At 45.8% G+C, this 20,032-nt stretch overlaps 1 protein-coding gene across 1 annotated transcript in view; it reads right to left on the bottom strand.

The window, feature by feature from the left end:
• LOC115614448 (golgin subfamily A member 6-like protein 7) overlaps positions 1–19,262 on the bottom strand; it is a 41,966-nt gene extending 22,704 nt beyond the window's left edge. The window contains exons 1-2 of the mRNA XM_030501368.1: positions 19,206–19,262; positions 8,619–8,790 (exon numbers count right to left, since the gene is read on the bottom strand). Of these exons, the coding sequence (XP_030357228.1) occupies positions 8,619–8,770 (152 nt within the window). The 5' untranslated portion in view covers positions 8,771–8,790; positions 19,206–19,262. The remainder of the gene's footprint in view (positions 1–8,618; positions 8,791–19,205) is intronic.
• Positions 19,263–20,032: the final 770 nt, after the last annotated feature.

Below are 20,032 nucleotides of genomic sequence, written 5' to 3'. Positions count from 1 at the left end.
TCCTTTCACCATTCCTGCATTTGGAACAATTCCTGAGCTCATGCGATTGGAAGGGATTGGGTTGACTGGTAGGGAAAAAGGTCTTTTTGTGAAAGAGGAGAAACATATTTTTGCCAAGGGAAGACACACAGATTAGCTCAGGAAAAATTATGTGAATCAATTATGGCCAGGCAGATGTACTTCAGGTACCTTCCACCAGTTGCAGCAAGAGGGGACAGCGGCATCTGAGCCAAGTGGCACTGGACAGGCTGCCTCTGCTCTCAGCCAGCATCCCTGGGAAAGGGAAAAACCACAGACGACATGAAGGGGATTGGGGGATACTGCTCTTCCAGAGCAGTGTGTGGCTCATTTTCCTATAGGTGAAAAATAACAGCCACAGTGAGTTTCACAGTAGCAACTTTAACAGCAGTGAGAGGAAAAATTCTCTCCAGAATAACCGACTGTGGTCAAAGAGTAAAGAGGCAGGAAGAGCAGTGGCAGGAGGATCCCATCCTGAGCTGACAGAGGAATTCAGTCAGGTTTTAGCTATTTACAGTCCCCCACTAATTAGCCAGCAGATCTTCCAGTGACTCTTCCCAGCAGTGAGACTATTCCCATTAGCCTGACTGTAAGCAGCGTCACATCACTCCCATGCCGGCCAGCTCGAGTCATAGTTTCCAGACCAAAGGGGTACCATTTTGGTCTCTCCAAACTCAAGAGGCAAACCCAGGAACAAAGCCTGGAGCAGAGGAATACCACAGCCTTGCCAGACCACTGGCAGCAGCTTTACCATGCAGCACAAAGCCAGGCTCTATTTGCCAAGCTGCGAGGAGCCATGCGAGCTGAGTGCCACTGAGCACAGCGGCTCTCCCAGGCCTCTTTCTTCTCTGTTCTGGGGCCAGGATCAGCAATATCTCTATGGAAATAAGCTTTAATAGTTGCTCTGGATCCAGCAGGAGGAGCTGGCTAAACACACATTTTTGTCTTAATGTAGGGCCTAAATAAACAGTCAAGTAAGAACTCAATTTAAAAAATCCTGTAGTTTAAAAGGATTCCCTCAATTCTCAGTATTCCTTTTATTCCCGTGGCAACTGATATGAGTCTGATCTGCAGCCCAAGTATTTTCTCCTGCCGTCTTTTCTAGTCTAACTGGAAACACATATACAAATATACAGATTTGATGTTGGCTTGCACATTTTTTGCAAAAGCTGGAACACCTTTATCCCAAGTAATTAGTGGAAACACATTGCATTCTTTAAACACACACACCAACCTCACTGATACACAGGCAGAACCTCTACATAGCACAGGGATCCTGAGCTACCCAAGGCTTGCTATTCATACAGTCATGCCTGCTATATGGATTCCTTTCCCTGGAAGGGAACTCTTTGCTCTCAGGCATGGGAGAGCCCATTGGTGCAGACAGTGGCACACAGACCAGCCTATTGGTTGCCCACACTGACCCAGTAGTAGCCCAGTTACCTTTACACACTGACTGCAAAGCCAACAGAATTCAGCCAAATGCCACTGACACCAGCTTTCCTAATAACCATCCTCCTTTGAGGCCTTGCTGCTACAGCCATGTCATCTGGTGGGAATATCAGCTTCCATTTATCCACACACAGGGTTCTGGTCCTGTGGCTAACGAAGGCCAGGTTCACCCACAATTCACTAGCCACTGAGGAGGTGGAAGCAGATGGAAAACCCCTCACTTTAATTATTTAAACAGAGATGTAACAAAACCATCATCTCAGTCTTTGGCTCTTCCCTTATGATTTTATCATCTGCTGGCAAAACTGCTATGCTAAGCCCTCTTGAATTCCTACCTTGTGGTGAGAAGGAGCTCGCAGAACCAGCTCTTTATTTGACACAACTCCTGACCTGTTTAGGAGAGTTTGGATCACTTTTCAAAGGGCCTATTGCCCTGTCACTAAAATACACATTTTCTGAGATCCTTAAACAACTTTGTGAAGTATTTTGCACCTCAGCACCTCCCACATCACTAAACAACAATTAAACAGCTTGCTCCCCTGTTGTGAGCATGCTCTTTCAGAGGCCAGCAGTAAGGACTCTGACGAATTGTCAGATCCATGCACCTGCTTAGGAGTGGATATTTTGTCCCATATTTTTGTAGTAGGAAAAGAAACCTGAGGTTTTACCTGACAGCTTCTTACAATCCGGCCAGTGTAAGGTATAATACAGTCTTTTTTTTCCCCCTGCTTCTCAGATCTCAGGAGCTTGTGCCAAAAGACTGTCAACTTGTTAAAAGTACATTAATGCAAATTCCAGAGCTTTCAGTTATGTTTATGCTAATAGAAAGCCTCCCGCTCTGTGACAGGCCCAAGTGAAGAGTCAGTAACAGGAAAATTAATTCCAGCTGTTGAAATTGATTTAAAACTAGTTTATTCATAATAATAATAATAAGGGGGAAAAAAAGAATTCCTGAAATAAAAATAAAAAAGGGAAATAGAGAAGGCACAAAATCATGTTTACTGCGTGAAAGCAGAAAGGGTTCTCCTGTTGGGAAGAAATCTTCCAAATTTAATCAAGCCTGGTTAGAAGAAAGCTCTAGCTTGTTATCGGGTTGTAAGTGTAGATTAACATGAAAAGAATTAGCTATGTGCACAGCCTGCTTTTGCAAAGGGAACACAAGGGTTTTGTGCATGTATTTTGTTTTATATTCCTTATGTCTAATCCACAGGCAAAGAGAGTAAATCCAGGCTGCAATGGGACAGGTAGTATTGTGGATGATAATGGTTGTGCACTGAGAGCACCAGAGCTCCTGAGTGGGAAGATTAGCTCCCCATGACCGCTGCATTTATTCACTGCCTTTACATATATTTTTGCTGACTTGAGCTCTGAGTGATTTCCATGTTTAGACAACCCCAGTCGTGGGATCATATACCCCAGCTTTGCTGGGCTTTCAGAGTTCAAATCAAGACCTAGCTGGGAAATGGCTGGCTGGCCCTGCCCTTTTGAAAGTGATCTCAGATGTTCACGTCCTTGATCTAAATAGCCAGATCTTTTTTTCATTTTTAAATTTCCCAGCAGTGGTCCTCCCAAGGTCCTTGCCTATGTGTGTCTGTAGCCCTGAAAGCTGGAGGAACACAGCACCTCACAAAATACAGTTTGGAAATGGAAGCGGAAGCAGCTTTTAAAAATTTGTTCAGAAATAGACTTTCCAGAATTCAACACCTACAGCTGGAACCAGATTTGAAAATACATGGTGCTGACATTTAACCCAGTTTCCAAAGCACACAACATCCACTGGCCTCTGGTGTAGTAGCATCTGAGTACGGGATCTGTCCCTTTCCTAATGAGCACCTCCAGGTGCTGACCTGAGGACTTATTTAGGATCCTGCATAGATCTTAGAATGGTCCGGGTTGGAAGAAACCTTAAAGCTCATCCAGTTTCGATCCCCTGTCGTGGTCAGGGACACCTTCCACTAGAGCAGGTTGCTCCAAGCCCCTGTGTCCAACCTGGCCTTGAACACTGCCAGGGAAGGGGCAGCCACTACTAAGCTAAGCCCTATCCTTTGCAACAACCTTATCATCTTATTAGGATCATATTCCTTGCTGCTTTTGAAGGGACTAATCCAGAGTTCACTGAAACCAACACAGATCTCTCCATTGACTTCAGCAGACTTCACATCTAGCTTTAAGGGCCAATCTCGCATTTCATTATTGAAAAACCACACTAGCCTTCCACAGACTGTGTTTCTGCTGCCCTAATCTCTTAGTTCCACATCACTAAGGCTCCCCACCTTGTATATATTTGCCTTTGCCTCCATTTACAACACCACACATTTTTCACAGGGGAGGTGAGGGGGCAAAGACAGAGAGGTGCCACGGCTCGCGTGGATCTTAACCAACTTATGACACTGAGGAATTCATGTGTGCAGGCGGATGTGAGGATAAAGCGTTGGACCAATTTCAACAAGAACCATGAGAGAAGCCAAGTCAAACCTATGGATACGCAGGAAGCTAATAAAGGATGCCAGCCCTAACCCTGTCAGAAGAGCAGCAGGCTGGTGAGTTTGCAGGAGGCTGCTTCCTCTCAAGGGGGGAAAGGGGGAAGGAAGTTTCACTAGAAATCCCACTAGAATTTCAGAGATTTGCCCCTTTATTGTCCACCTCAGAGAATCAAGATAAACCCTACAGCATGGCACAGCTCAAACAATGCCATGGGCAGGCTGGCTTCTGAAAGGGAGACGCTGTGGGCTCACAGCCTGGCAGTGCCCCTGACTCATGCCATCAGAGGAAGGAAAGAACAATAATAACGCAAGCAGGGGCTATTTCTCAGAGTGCACCCCATGACTTCTGCCAGCACATGCCGGGAAAGGAGGACACTGCACATTTTTAACTGAGGAATGTGCAGCTAGGACCATCATTTGAACTTAAAAGGGCCATTCACAGCTTTATCTACCAACTATAGTCAATTCATGTGGGGAAACGAAGCATTGCAAATTAAATGAAAACCTGATTAGTAAAGGAGGAGGAGAAGGGGATATCACCCTTTGCAGGACTGATACTTCTCTCCTGAAAAATGAGGCTTTATGGGCGGAAGCAGGAACGATTCTCTCTAAGGGCTGGTATTTCCTTCTCTGGGACTCACCCTGTCCTTGCTCACCCCTTTTTGTGGGTGCTTGTTCACCAGGATTAACAGGCTTAGGCCATTTTCAAGCAAACTGCCAGGTTCTTGCTTCTGACCTAACATGAGTCAGGCTCCTACCTGCCTCCTGTTCCCTTGGCCCTAAACCAGCAATGCAAACCCAGGAATTCAAATACCAGCAGTTTGGGGAGGGGGTGGTGCTATTTGTTTTTAATAACAATCAGCTTTGGGTTATTTTTCTCTGCCTTCTGGATCCGGAGCCTTTCAGGCATAACCAAGTCACACTTTCAAATTACACGGGGGGTGGAGTTCACACAGACGTGAGGACTAGAAACATGCCTTTGAAATGAAGCTCAAATTCTTAAGCAGTTATTTCATTCCCAAAGACTGGGCACTAAACAACCAAAAAATATCACTATCCTCACCCGAAAATGCTGGTGCTGCAAATCCTTCCTCCTACATATTTCTTATTCACATAAAGGATGTTTGACTTGAGAGCTGAGTAAAGGCAATCAGGATATAGCCCTATTACTTGAAGAAACTGTCACTACCCAAAATCTGTAATAGAGAGCAAAATCATCAGTCTGTTTTCTCCAAACAAATAGAGGTTGTTTGGAGCAGGAATGAATCGCATGCTGTAAAAAGTCAGGACCAAAGCCCAGGAGGAATACACACACAGCCAAGGTTAGGTGGACTCCTCTGCCTTGCTTTTACAGGGCTTTTGTAGCTAGAACGATAGTGAAACACAGGGATTTAAGAACACAGGACAAGAGTAACCATCACCTCATCAGCTTCCAGGTTTGACCAGTCTGAAGCAACTCCTTCAGAGAAGACCAGAATGTGCAGGATCCCACAGGCACAGGGTCGAGGCCAAATTCCCCATGCATTGCCCTGGTCCACATCCTCTTACAAGAGGCTGGGCTGGCCAAAGAGGCCAGGACATTTCCAACAACCTTAAACCACTGAGCAGAACTGATGAGAGGTTCCCCAGCACTGGCTGTGCAGCACCCCCCCTCCTGCTGGACCAGCCTCTATTGCCAGGACCTGTGGCTATGCAAGGCCAGAGCTGAACTCTTTTACAAGGCATTAAGTTTCATTTGCAATTACTTTGGATTTTATTGCACTACTGAATAGAACAGGTTCATTAACTGGGCCAGCAGCATTGTATCCATATGCCTTTTTAATAGAGCTCCTCTGTTACTGTTTCCTTATCGGGCTTTTCCCTTTTCCTACACGCAACTGGATTTTACTGGCATCCAGCTTTTGCAATAGGTCCCTGGTGGCTCCTCCAAGAACCATTTTTGTTAATGTGATGGCTGAACCGGTGCATAAGGAATGAAAAATACGTTATGAAATGCTCAAGTCACTATTCACAGTGGGGGCAACAACCCGGCAAGTGTTCCCCAGAGGAACCCCCTTGGGTGAAGTGGTACCTTGTCCAGTTCATCTCTAGAAGCAACATACACTTTGCCAACACACAGACTTTCCCTACAGCCAACCATGGCTGGAGGAGTAGGATGGAGGAGAGCTATAACAAATCACCCCAGGACGGTCACAGTGTGCTGTGCAGGGATGGAACCACAGGGACAGAAGACAGGGCTCCTGGTCCTGCAAATGTAGGCTTCAGAGCACCCACAGGACAAGCATGCCTGCAAGACAGTCAACAAGTGAAAGAATTGAGCCCTACGTGTGACAAGAGTTTGCATAAAGAACATCAGTTTTCCAGGGCAAAGCCTGAAAAAAAACCTGGTTCAGTCCAACCGTTCCCACTAGGAACGTGAGGACCAGGGTTTCAGAAGAACTGAGCACCACCAGCATCCACTCTGCTAAGTGCTTTCAAGAACTTGAGCTCCTTTGAAAACCTGGTTCCTCAAACAAGATACCAGCAGCTGATGGTTAAACGTGAAGGGCACACACCGTTCTCTTGCCTTGTTAAATAATGCATTTCTTTCTACAGTGGATAAGCACTGAAAAGACTCATGGAAGAAAGGAGGGATTGGAATAGAGAGATAAACTGATGGGGGAGAAGGGAGCTCCACTTGCAGAATTCCATGTCAAGACTTTTTCTTCATTAAAAATACCCCAACCCCCCATCAGAAATGTCAAATTATCACAAGAAAAACTGCATAAGGAAGGGCTGATTCTGATGGATATTCCTGACTTGGGGGGAAAAGGTTTCAGGTTTTTGTTTGCCACGACTCCTCATTTCCATGTTCTGTTTAATTTATACTTGGACAAGAGTTGAAATTAAAACCAGTAAAAATTGAAATGAGATGTTTCAGTTGTTCACATCATGTGTCACCTGGGGCTTTAGGGTTTGGAGTGGGGAGGGCTATTTTGTTTTAGGATTTTTGAGATGAGACATCGCTATCCTGATTTAGGGAATTACTTGATTTTGGCTATTTTTCTTGTCCTAGGAAACTCTCCTGAGATGGGAAATCATGGCGAGCTCTGTTCTAGACCCAAGTACAAGGAACAATATCAAAAGGCATCACCACCCGAGAATACTTCCTTTTGCTGAAATAGAATCCCAAAACATTTGCTTTGCCAAGAATAAGAGAAAGAATAGAAACAGGATGCTCTTGCTGGGCTTACAAGGCACCATTAAAAAATGCAACCTCCTCATCTCCCAGAAGAGAGCATCTCACACAGGCTCACTGACATGATGCTGCTCAAACTGAGCAGAAGATGCAAACCTGATAAATCACAGATGAGAAACCTTTAGTTCTCCTCAGCACTTTCTCCCCTCTTACCTCCTGAAGTCTTCCCTTACGTTATGTCACAAGTAGCACTGAAACACAGGAAAGGTCTGACCTAAGGAAGCCCTGCTTTGATGTACCCCCTTAGTCCTCCCTACAAAAACCCTTCACGTCACTCCTCACCTCTCCTGCTTCCCAAAGCCCAGTGGAGCCCTGTGAGCATCTTCTCCACCATGCCCTGGACACTTGAAGCAGTGCAGGTATCTCCACATGCAATTCAGCACCAAATCTGAACCCTTCAGTGCCTTCTGGAACACGCAGAGCTATCTTCAGAATCCCAAACAAACACATTAATTGCTTTCAATTTATCAGCCTCAAATCATTCTGTCTAATTACCATTCATCTGGAGTTTGTGTTTTTAATGGTTTACGGGTATTGTTGGTAATCTTTTAATTTCTCATTAAAAACAATATCTTGTACGCACTATGTGTGAAAAGCCCTAATCCGATAAATCAAGCAAGAGTAACACAGTTAAAAGGAAATCAGTGGAACAATATTTGGGTTTATATATTTCTGCCAGTCAATTTGTAATTAAAAGTTGCTACTTTAAAAAACACAGTTGTTGCTGTGAAAGCCATTATCAGTCGGCATTTTCATATGAATACTGCTTTAATTAATTAGCAAAAGTAAATACATTATATATCAAAAACCGCTTTCCCACTGAACCCATGCGTTCCAGAACAAAAGGCTTAATAAACCATACAAAAGAGGGACAAATTAGCTGATCCCACCCTCCCTTTTCAGGTTCAGAGTCTTTTAAAGTTCTCCAAGGTTTTTTTTCCCCCCACACTTGCGTTTCTTTTCTTTTTTAATACATTGTTTGTTTTTCTTTAGAAGTGCTTATGGGGGAGAAGATGCAACAAACACAAAACATGCCATTCAAACTAAATGATTTGGAAATCAGTTTTGCTGGTTCTTAGAAAACAGGAGTGTTTATGATTATTAAAAACCAAATGTAATTACGATCACATACAACGCGGTCCCTTTGGAACAAATTATTTGCTGAACATTAAGGGAGTAGAGTTTGATTCACAAAAGGAAATGATGTGTCTGAAAAATTCTTTTGTCTAGGTGCTTTCCAGAGGCTGGAGAAAACAGGAAAAATTTCTCTTCATCAATAAGCTGGAGAGAAAGTGTGGATGAACAGTGTCATTTCAGACTAAGGCCTGTGGTAAGAACACCTTGAAACATCAATGACATCTCTTATCTCACATATCTTTGACAAGAAACTAGGGTCCTGCCATCTCATAAGCAAACAAACTACTCACCTCATCCCGGCCGTCTCTTGCTGCAGGCAAGGTCCACCCCTGGTTGAGGAGCAGGGAGAGGAGCCAGCACCTTCCTTGACTGATGACTGTGGGCCAGGACTGACCTCCCACAAGACAGTGGGCTGGTGAAGGGCAATAGATGGTGGGACCATGCACGGGTGTAGAACGCCACCTAGACAAAGAAACCCAACTGAATACAGCTCTGCTGTTTGGATAAGAGAGACTAATTCCCCCAATTTCATTAGACATACCTAGAGAGCTGGAATTCACTGCAGTGATGAACAGCAACCTCAGTAGACTGAGCATCACCACCCTTTCAACAGTGTAAATGCATACTGGTCAACAGGTGAGGCCAAGAGTGCAAATACCAGAGTGAACGAAGTACAAGAGAACCCAGTGGAAAAAAAGAATTGCCCAAGGGACAATTTCTTACGTATCCTTCCCATGACAGTACTGAGGGGTTTCCACCAGGGGACGGCTCCAAAAATACAGATCAACACAAGGAAAGTGGTGATACTGGATTGGATAATTAACAGCCCATGCAGGCATCCCCAACTTCACTAACATAGAAAACCCAAGGGTGCACTCAGCCAGAAGGCAGTTTGCAGTCACCAACTCCAACTCTCTCCAGCAAATTTCCTCTCTCACCAGATATTTCATCTCTCCCACGCAGTCCTGACTCCCAGCCATCTTCCCACTTGCACCAGACACTCAGCATGCTTCCTCACTAAGTAGATGGCAAGCAAGCTTCCTTCTTGAAGGAATTACTGAACCCTCCTCCTCTATTCTTGGATGCATACAAAGACCTAAAATCAGTCCCAATCCCCCATATGTTTTGCCTTTCTTATGCTTTCTCTTGCCTTGTATGCCTACACTGCAATGCCTTTGGACAGGGGACAGTTTTTTCTCTGTGCAGTGCCACACACACCAACAGGGCTCTCAGTGATCAGAATTAATACTTCAGGATGACTTAAGAACCCAGACGATTTTGAAGGTTAGGTAGGTACCAGTAAATCCAGCCAGCACCCTCCTAGGAAAGGCTGCATTTCAGCAGGCATGGAGGAGGTGCCTGTGCAGCACACGGGGATGGAGCAGCGCAGGATGGGATGCCACAAGCAGCACCGTGCTGAGGGATGTCTCACACAGAGAAGCGTGTGCCTCAAGCAGCCCTTCAGCACAGGCGTTCTTTTCCCTTCACATAACTGCATTGATTTTTATCATTGTTATATTTGGTTCAGCCGCCCATCTGGAAAGTTCTTGCCTCCCCTGGCCCCCATAAATAACCAAACCCAGCTCTAACCAAAGGCAGTTGACAGAATCAGCCCCATTGCCCTTTGGCAGTTCTTCCAGGAATTTTTAGGGTTTTTACCAGTCAGGAAAAGGCTTTGATGATTTGGAATCAGGATTTTATGAAGATCATTTTGTAGGGTTCAGCCAACTCATGAAGTGTCAAACAGGGGGCACTCTTTCATCTCATCGCTAGATGGGGAAAAGATCCTCCCTCTTACCGGAATGAGGAATGAAGAGGGGGGAAACAGAGAGATGAAGGCTCATCCATAGAGGGGAGGGTTTCTTTTCTCTTGGTAGAGTCCACCCACCACATTCCCATCATACTGATTGCTGCAGTCCTATCTGTCTGCTCTCCAGGCTACATCAGATAAGAGAACTGCCTGTTCACTCCAGTTCTGATCCCATGCTGCAGGGGCCTCCCAGCTCTTTGCCACCCTCCTTTTCTGGCTGCCTTTTCCAATGACTGCTGCATTGGTAGAGATGCTGCCAGGAAACCTGTCACATGCAAAATGAGACAGTAATCAAGACCAGGCTGAGGAAATTTCCTCTTCCGCTTTGCACCTATAAACACCCGCTACAAATGAGAGCGAGGAAATCCTGTGTTTTCTCAAAACTGATGTGCAAATTCCTATCCAGCCGCGGTTGGGCTGTTGAGGGCTTGGTTGCCACCTCTCCCTGAACTAGTTCCCCTGTGGATGGCACTCACACACTAACGGGCTGTTTCTGCACCTTGCACCTCTATTGCCTCGATAATAGCAGATATCACTTGTTCAGAAGATGCAGGCACCAACTAGCATCTGTTTGGCAGAACTTAAAGGCTTCTGCAGGGCTGTGAGCTACACAGCCCATCTTCATCTAGCATCTAGCTGATATTATTCCACCTGTGGCTCAAAGCTGTACGGTTGCTGCTGTGTCCTCTCTTGTGGTTGGGCATGGCTGCATCGACCCAGTTCACCGCAGTGCAAACACCGGCTTCTTTGTCTGGGTACTTTGCTCAGATCAGACTACACACAAACTACTCCTTTGCTATGTGACCTGTTACCTGTGACCTGCCACTCATGGTCTTCGTGCACAGCAGGTTCACAATCATGTGAGATTTGCAAATGCCAATCTCTGCACCACCAACCCCCTGAAGACCACTCAGACCAGTAAAAACACTGAGTTGTGCCATCATTAAACTCAGATTCGGTTTACAAGGTTGTTTCCCCATCTCACGTGCCCTGGTCTTTATGTGGAGTATCTCATAATCCCAGCAGCCAAGAAAGGTGTTTGTGGGAGAAAGTCTGAGCAAGGCAAAAATCCAAGTTATCTTTTGCTGGCGCACCCACTGGTTTAAGCTACACCCTAATCTAGCATGTTAATATTTACTGACACCTCCCCCTGCTATCATCATGGAGACTATGATGATATGTTTGAACATACATTATCTATATTTCGACAAAATACTGAAGTTGCTTTTGATTTCCTACAGGAGGAGAGCAGCAGTAACACCACAGTGCTCCAGCAGACCTGCAGACACCAGACATGCTACAAGAGGAGTGAAAACAGCAAGCAGGACACATCCAGAGCTTCCACTCCTCTTCTGCAAAGCAGAAGCCCAAGGCAATGTCAGCAGTATTCCCAAGGGAAATTACAGCAGGAAGGCTGACCCTGACAATAAACGAATGAAGCTTCAACTTGCTTCATTCGCATCCTTGCCACAACCAAACACAAATGGAGGCCTCCAACTCATTGCTTTCCAATGGCACAGCCTCCACCACACTGAGAACATGAAACAACTACTGAACACAGCCAAGCAGTCTGACAGCCACCTCCCAGCTAACCAAACACTCCTGAGTTCCACTGGGAAATCGCCCTTTGGTGTTGTTGCATTAAATAAGTTTCTACAGATCACGTCTTTTTGGTCTATTGCTAAAGGCAGGAGACTCAGGTACTTCCAGTGCTGGACCAGGTCTGCCTCCAGTTCCCAGCACTGTATGTATGACCTTGAAAAAGTCATTCAACTCTTCAATGGCTGAGCTGTTTAACTGCAAAAAAGGCTCTTCCAGCTTTTGGCTGTCTTGTCCGTATAGACCGTGAGCTCTTCAGGGCAGGGACTGTCTCCTATTAAAAGATCATAACTCTCACTTAATTTGGGTCTTCTACACATCCAGGGCCCTCACAAAAATGCCATAAAACAAAGGCTTTCTAATAAATTTTGGAGAATTCCAGATTCTGATCCAAAACTGCTCAGTGGTTTTCCCTGCTGAATATGGTGCCGAATCCCTTGTTAGAGTCTGTGTGTGTGAGGGGGGAGGAGGGAGGCTCCTTATAATTTAAAGAGATTGCATGAAAGGCAGTTTAAGTCCTTGTGGCTTTATATTTCTTTTAATTAGTTTATGCACAGTGCATTTGCATGGGAAGCTGCACAGCGTGTGGACGGACTTAATTAGGAGAACAATACATTCCCTCTTCAGATAATGACTTGAGGATTATGAAAATTATTATTCCAGATCCATCCATGGGTCATTCGAGGTTCAGCATCCAGCGAACTTTTGAAATGCATTGAGTTCAGCAGTTTGGATACTGTCAGGAAAGTCACTTGATTTTACTGGTGCTTAAATGATTAATTATGAGCAGCGGCTGCAGGCATCCCCCAAGTTACACAATAGCCCCAGGACTTGCTGCATTTCACATGTGCCATCAGCTACTCTCGAAAGATGGATGTGCTAAATGGGGCTGTGAGATTCACTGCAGTCATCTGCCAGCAAAGTCTCCTTTTGAGCTCTCCCCCCTCCCTTCCACAAGTCCTTTGCCTTTTTCTTCCTGGCTGGGAAGGCAACAAACTTCTGTCTGTGCTAATCGATCTTTGTAGCTGGAGAATCAAGACAATTAGGGGAGTATTGTAGGACACAGCTCAGTAGCCCACGTGAAATGAGACACATCATGTCCCATTTTAGAGCAAAGCACCTAGAGGCAACTGAGCTGAAGACATCACCCAAGTGTACCTCAGCTTTAACTCATAGCTTGGTGGGTCTCAAAAAGGGCATCTTTTCTGCCTCTCTCTCAACCCCAATCTAGTCTTAGGAAAGCAAGATTGCTTCATAAGTGCTCCTGTATCTTACCAGGACAGATGGGGAAACAGTCCTCTTTAAAGAGTTTCCACACAGACTGCATTTCACAGCCAGCTCAGTTCAAACAATCTTGAGATCCCATCCTGCTCCCTCTCTTCAGGGTGAAGAGCCTCCCCACTGCAACAGGGGGTTGTGGAGAGGGGCAGCCGTCAATCCCAAAGCTGTACAACTCAACTCTTGAGACTATGGAAGTAACTGTCTCGAATCTGAGCCACCAGGTACAGAAAACATGGAAACCACATCTTTCATCTTAAAAAGCAAAGCCAAATACACAGCGTAGGAGGAGATAGAAGCCCTTAACATCAAAACCCATGACTTATTTAGGAATCACAACAATCACACCTTGAGCATCCTTTCCTTCCTCTTGCTCTACAATGCTAAGGCAAGTTTCCCACTCAAATGTAATGGTTACAAATTAAACCAGGATTTTTTAGTAGCAGTGACAGCAAAAGCTTGGAGAAACCGTTATGTATGGTGCTGCTTCTGGAGCTGAGGAAAGAGCAGTTCTGAAGGGATGCAGACAGGACATCATCTGCTGTGCTGCCCCCACTGAAAACCTTTGATTCAGGGCAGGCAATTAACAAGCAAGCTTCTCTAGGCAACCTGCACCAGTGTCTCACCAGGATGGATGAGCTCACACGGCACATGCAGAGCTGCCCAGAACCCCAGGCAAGGGCTGGGCAGCAGATCCATCCCAACTATGATCCAAGAGCCCAGAAAAGTCCACTTACTATAGAGATGAGAAGCAGGGAAAAGAAATCAAAGCACACTATTAATTATAGGATGAGAACAGCTGCTCAATGGCAGGGTCAACAGACACAGTTTGTGAGCATCACTCATTACTCAACCTCTGCTGTTGATAACATGGCACCCAAAGCATGGTAGGCACTGTACAGGGCAAACAAAGATGTCCCTGCCCCAAAGAGATTACAATCTAATTCTGATTTTACAGTCATATTTCAAAAGCACAGTGAGATCAAAGTCCTGCTCTCCTCCCTCGGGCACTCATTCTCTCTGGTGGAATATATCTCAATTCATAAATCAGAAAAGCAGCATGTGTCAGTGAATATTGCCATTCAGGACACAAAAGAGAACACAGAGATGCCAAAGGTAGTCCTAACATCATGTTAGTGCTCAGGAGAGTGACCCTGGGGTGTAAGAGAAGGGGAAACACACACTAATTACTATTTTCCCATCACCAAAGCAGAGTTTTGTCTGCCTGCAGCACAGCCAGCAGGAACAGCGTGTGACAGCAATCCAGGGATGGGGCAGCCACAGCTTCTCTGGGCACCCTGTGCCAGCGCCTCAGCACCCTCACAGGGAAGAATTTCTGCCTAAGAGCTCATCTCAATCTCCCCTCTGGCAGGTTAAAGCCATTCCCCTTGTCCCGTCCCTACAGGCCCTTGTCCAAAGCCCCTCTCCAGGTTTCCTGTAGCCCCTTTAGGCACTGGAGCTGCTCTAAGGTCTCCCTGGAACCTTCTCTTCTCCAGGCTGAAGCAGCCCAGCTCTCTCAGCCTGTCTCCAGAGCAGAACTGCTCAAGCCCTTGGAGCATCTTTGTAGCCTCCTCTGGACTCGCTCCAACAGGTAAAGTAGCAGTCGTTTGGGAAAGGACACACTGAATTAGATCAGCAATCCCAGGGGCAAATCCCAGTGTTCACTGTTTTCCCGATTCATTCACAGATAGCGCCACCAGCATCAGTTCTAGCCCCACTGCAAAAATCTGAGGGTTATGTCACCCCCCACCCCACCACCCCCCTGAAAAATCTGCAATTCAAACACTGAATTTGCCCCTGATCCGCTTTGTTTCCAAGCTCCAGCGAGCTCCCAGCAGCGGGATGTGCAGGCAGCAGATGTTCCGGAGCCGGGCTGGCAGTCTGCACCACCCAAACGTGCACTGGGAGCAGCAGAGAAAGGGTGCACCTTGCCTGGGAACATCTGATAGCGCCGTGCCCTTCGGAGCTGCACTGCGGTGATGGGGCAGGAGGAGGCTGCGAAACCACCAGAAGCTTTCTTCTTCCTCCATGAGTCATTCCTGTTTCAAGGAGCTGCGGCTTTGATTATTAACTGGGCTAGTCAGCTAGATATTTAAATGATTCCCAAAAGTCATTAAGAGCCCAATCAGATATGCAGTGCTTGACTCTAGCACAGGAATGCAGAGAGGGAATTATTTGCATAAACTATGCTTTAGAGAAAACCTCCATGTATTTTATATTTCAGGGTATGGGGAATCTGATTTAACTGAGTTAAAGAAAAAGGAGCTTAAACAATTTAAGGGACCACATTAAACATGGAAGAGAATAAAATTAAAAATAAAAACAGCAGCTACGATAGGGATTAGAAATAACAAAATATAATGTCAAAGAGCTCTTCCTCTCTGTTCTCTAAGCAACAGGCAGCTCCTTCAGGTTTCTCCCAAATTTTTGGTGAGAAAATTCATCCTTAAAGTGAAAGCACTGCCTGAAGATGGATGTCTGAAGATCTCACCACCCTTCTGTGCTCTGTCCCATCTCAAGATCACAGAGGTGGGATAATGCAAGAGGTGAAGGAGTGGGCAGACACAGAAAGCCTACCTTTACCTAAAAGTAGCTTTATGCTCACCTTCACTCCAGGTCCATGACATAGACTCTCCCCCATCAAACACTCAAAGCAAATCTTTTGTGGAATTATTATGGGAAACATGTGGTGGTAAGAATCCTACAGGGTTTGGTATGTCCAAAGACAACACCAGAATAGAATGTTAACACCAGACTAGGGATCACCTTCAGAGACAGGCAGAGGGTTACCCACCTTGGCTGCAGCTTTTCTGGTGGGTTGCAACCCATCTCCCATCTACCCTACATGGCACCCAAAGTGTGCCCATGCAGATAGCCCAGCCCCATAGGAGTTTAGCCCCCAGGACACTGTGCAGGGGCTCACCCAGGGGAATCATACCCAGTACATTGCATCCTTCTCCTTCTAGGTCAAAATCAAAGCCATGACAAGCAAACCTCTCCTATATTTGCAAAAAAATAACCCAAAACAAGACTCAGGGTGACTGGAAAGCTGGTGTAAGCCTGGAATCTGTAATAAAACAAGAAGGGAGGTGAAAGTGGCTCTTACAAGGCTCTGTAGGGGATTCTCTCTTTAGAGGCAAAGAGCAGTCATGACTCACACTATCCTCCCAGCCCTGCTTCTCAGGCAGAAAACCAAGTGTTCTCACAAGAAGTCAGTAACCTGGATAACCAATAACCAGGTTCCCCCACCTGTACAATGGGGCCTAAAAGATTTTACTTTCTTCTTCGCATCAAGGGCTGGGAGCTGACAGATTAAATGCACTCGTGCCTACAAAGCCTTCCTCAGACAAGCCGCCATAAGGAGGGCAAACCCGTTATTGTTCCTGTGATTAGAAACCCAAGTCCTCCCGTGCAGTTATTTAATTAAACCATAAATACAAACGGATAAGTTTCTAATGAGCCAGCTCTACACAGTGTATTTATATCCCTCTGAAAAAGAACAATGCTCAAACTAGGTGCAAATAATCGTCCTCTCTCCCAGCCTGGTTTTCTCTGCAATCGGGAATCAGGCCGCACAGTAGTTTGCTGACAAATTGGTTCATGTTATGAAGATAATGAAGGCATCAAATTACTTTGTACTCCTTCCCCCTGGAAGCAGCGAGACTCTTGCAGAAAGAGATTGCCAGGGTTTTCTTTGTGCGTGTATGTGTGTGTCATCCATGACAAGACAAGCCCCAGAGGCCCGTCAGCCGAGGCAGGATGGCTCGAGCCTGGCAAACACACAGGAAGGGGCAGGGAATATGGCAAAGGTCCACAACCCCTGAACGGTGCTTTCTTCACAGCCTGGTTTGGGTTGGAAGGGACTTTAAAACTCATCCAGTTCCAGCCCCCTGCCACGGGCAGGGACACCTTCCACTAGAGCAGGTTGCTCCAAGCCCCTGTGTCCAACCTGGCCTTGAACACTGCCAGGGATGGGGCAGCCACAGCTTCTCTTCCTACAGTACCCACAGAGACGCCCCAGGTTGTTCTCTGACAGCTTGCATGGGTACCACTAACATTCAGTAACATTAGAGCAGCTTTACTCTAGGTCTCATATACTCTGCTTTCCAGGAACAAAGCCTGAAGCAACAGATCTAGCAAAGCATTTACCTAAGGAGCTGAAGAAGGTCGTCTTCAGTAGAACTTAAGCACTTGCCTAGATCACAGCCTTTCCAGACAGGACCTCTGAGAGATTTTCTGCCTCCTTCCCTTTCTGACTGGTAAAAGAAGGTTTGACTCCTTTGGAGGCGGTTCCTGAAGCTCAGGGGTAGAAGGATAGCAGAGAGAAACCTATTCCCACCCTATGCTGTTATTAGTAAATATATAAGTAAATTCCAAACAGGTAAGATTTCCATGAACTGGATCCAAACAGCTTTTTAAAGCCCCTCCAGCCACTATGAGCATCAACAAGCCCAGCAAAGCTCTTTAGTGATCATAACAAATGTGTCAGGCTTTACCCTGCAACTGATTCGCTTTTGGGAACATAAGTTAAGCTTTAAATCTATATTTCATATATAATCAAGCAGCCAAATCAGCCTTTTGATATAGCACCAGGCCAGCTGCTGTGTCTTTATCTCAGAAAGCAGGAGGGCCAACAAAGCTACAGCCAGGGAAGTGACAGTTCTTTGGTATTATCTTCCCTGATCATGCCCATCTTCTCATCTCCCATATCAAATTTCTGGGCCTTTTTGATAAAGCATTATTTAAGAGCGGGCTTCGCAGGAAGCACACAAAGGTTAGAGATTGAGCAATGCCTGGAAACCCCTCGTGGAGAGGTGCAACTGTCAAAGGGCCTGTGAAGGGGAGCAGGATGGCTTGCATATGGGAGGGATGCCGGGGTCAGGGACTGTGAGAGAGCTCTCCTCCCTCCACGCTCACCAACGTCTCCTCTGCTGCTAAAACCACGATGAAGGAGGATTTTTAAACCCCACTGACTGTGCACGTGTTGATGTTGGTTGTTTTCTTTCCCCTCTCCTGCTTCTGAACCAGCTTCCTGAACCAGCCCCTTCTACACTGCAGGGTCAGGGAGAAGAGAGCACCACTCCCAAGCCGTTTCTTACAAAAAAGGCTTAGTCTGGGGCCTTGAAAGGTGTCTGGTTTTTAAACTACTTTCCCCGGTGAAGCAGCTTTCCCTGTTTGGTTTTTCTCCCTCGGCCCCCCCCCCCCCCCCCCTTCTTTTTTTTCTTCTTTAAACTGTTCGTGCAACCATAGAGTCTTGAAAAAGACCTTTAAGCTCAATAAGGCCAACCATTCCCCAGCACTGCCAAGGCCACCATTAACCCATGTCATTAAGGGCCTCATCTACAGAGTTTTAAATGGTTCTCTCCTCCTCTCCTGGGGTTACGGTTTGACCTTACAAATTCAGTGGTAATACCAGCTTTGGGGACTCCCTTCTGACTGCCAGCTATAGAAGTGACTGAAAGGATTCTGCCCATCTATGAAAGGTAAAATGAATTTATGTTCAACTTCACTGTTTAGCCCTCCGAATGCTCCACAAACCAACACGTTTTTCACTTGCACGAATATCCCACAAATCAACATGTAACTGTAAATTTAAAGCTGAGGCTGACACCTCCATCCATAATTCTCGCTGTCAAGGGGGAAGAATAGGAGGAAAAGACCTAAAGGGCATATTTTGTGTATCTGGAAAAAATTGGACAGAAGGTTCTGCCGGTCATCCACAACTTTGCCCCGTGTCTCTGTTACAGACCAGTATGCTACAGCACTGCTATTCAATGGGCTGCATTCACAAATGCCAGCCCCTAAAAGCTAGATCAGCAGAAAGACAAGGATTTCTGAGTTTATCTATCACTCCTCATGCCAACTTCCCACCACTGCAATTTGCTTCCAGGCCAACACTTCAAATTTGGTTTTTTTACTAACTTTTTACCTTAGAGTAGTGAGGCAGTGCTGGAGTCAAAACCTCGCCTTGAGATTCCTTCCCCTGGGTTGCAGTGTCCCACCACAAAGATAGGAAAAAACCTAACTTTTCCTCTATGAGAAGCAGGGATTTAATTCCAGATGATCACATCGCAAAGGAACCACGTTACAGTTTGAGCTTTGCCATGTTCAGCCTGGATTCTTTCGTTAAACTATTTCACAAGATGTGACCATTTCAGCACTGCCTATGCCCTGAGCAAAACTTCCTCACCTGAGATTCACAAACGAGTGGACTTTGCTTGGGGGCTGGAGGTTTCAAGGTGAATCAGTTCCTAAAAGATAGAAGCCACAGTCACCACAAATGTATAGAGCCAATTAGCAATGTGTAATTTTCAGAAGTGAGCTGGGATTCAGGAAATCTCCAATTTTAAGTTACTAATTTAAAACATTTTAAAATAACCTTGTTGCTTAGAAAGGGCTATTTCATACCACCCTTGAAAGACATCTTGTGCTGATGGCCCAGAAACTGAGTATCTGAAATCCCTGGGCCAGAATGATTACAGGGGAGATTTTTGGGTGCCTTTGAAAATAGCAGTACTTATGGCCCATATATTTGCATTTCCTACGATCCTACACATTCACTCAATGCACCTCCATCCTGTCCCTGCGGGATAGTTCACTTTCTCAGCTCCAGCAGCCTCCCCTCGCTGCACCAGCCCTGCATCAGGTCAGGTACATTCATGCAGAAGTCTGCCAAGTTCCTGGGAGCAACACACTGAGGGTTTTTGCAGTGTGCCAAATAGGGTCTATTGGTGTACAAGACTGTGAAATTCACTTCAGCTGAAATAAAACAAGAGAAGTTTAACCCTGAGGTTTCTGACAGCAAAACAGGCAGGGGGAAAAACAACCAACCAAATAAAAACACAACCACCACCACTAACCAAAAGCCACACCTAAAAGAACTAAGCCCTGGCTTGCTCTTGCTGTTTACCCATATCCAGCACAGGACTGCTCTGTTCACGCTTTACCTGAGACCTTCTAAAAGAGCTGAGCATTCAGAATCATCATACGCTGCCTTTAGTCCAGCACTAATTCCTC

This window comes from Strigops habroptila, chromosome 11, assembly GCF_004027225.2.
Source record: "Strigops habroptila isolate Jane chromosome 11, bStrHab1.2.pri, whole genome shotgun sequence".
NCBI classification, from domain to species: Eukaryota; Metazoa; Chordata; class Aves; order Psittaciformes; family Psittacidae; genus Strigops; species Strigops habroptila.
Note: the sequence above shows the minus strand (reverse complement) of the source record. Positions and strands in the feature narration are given on the sequence as shown.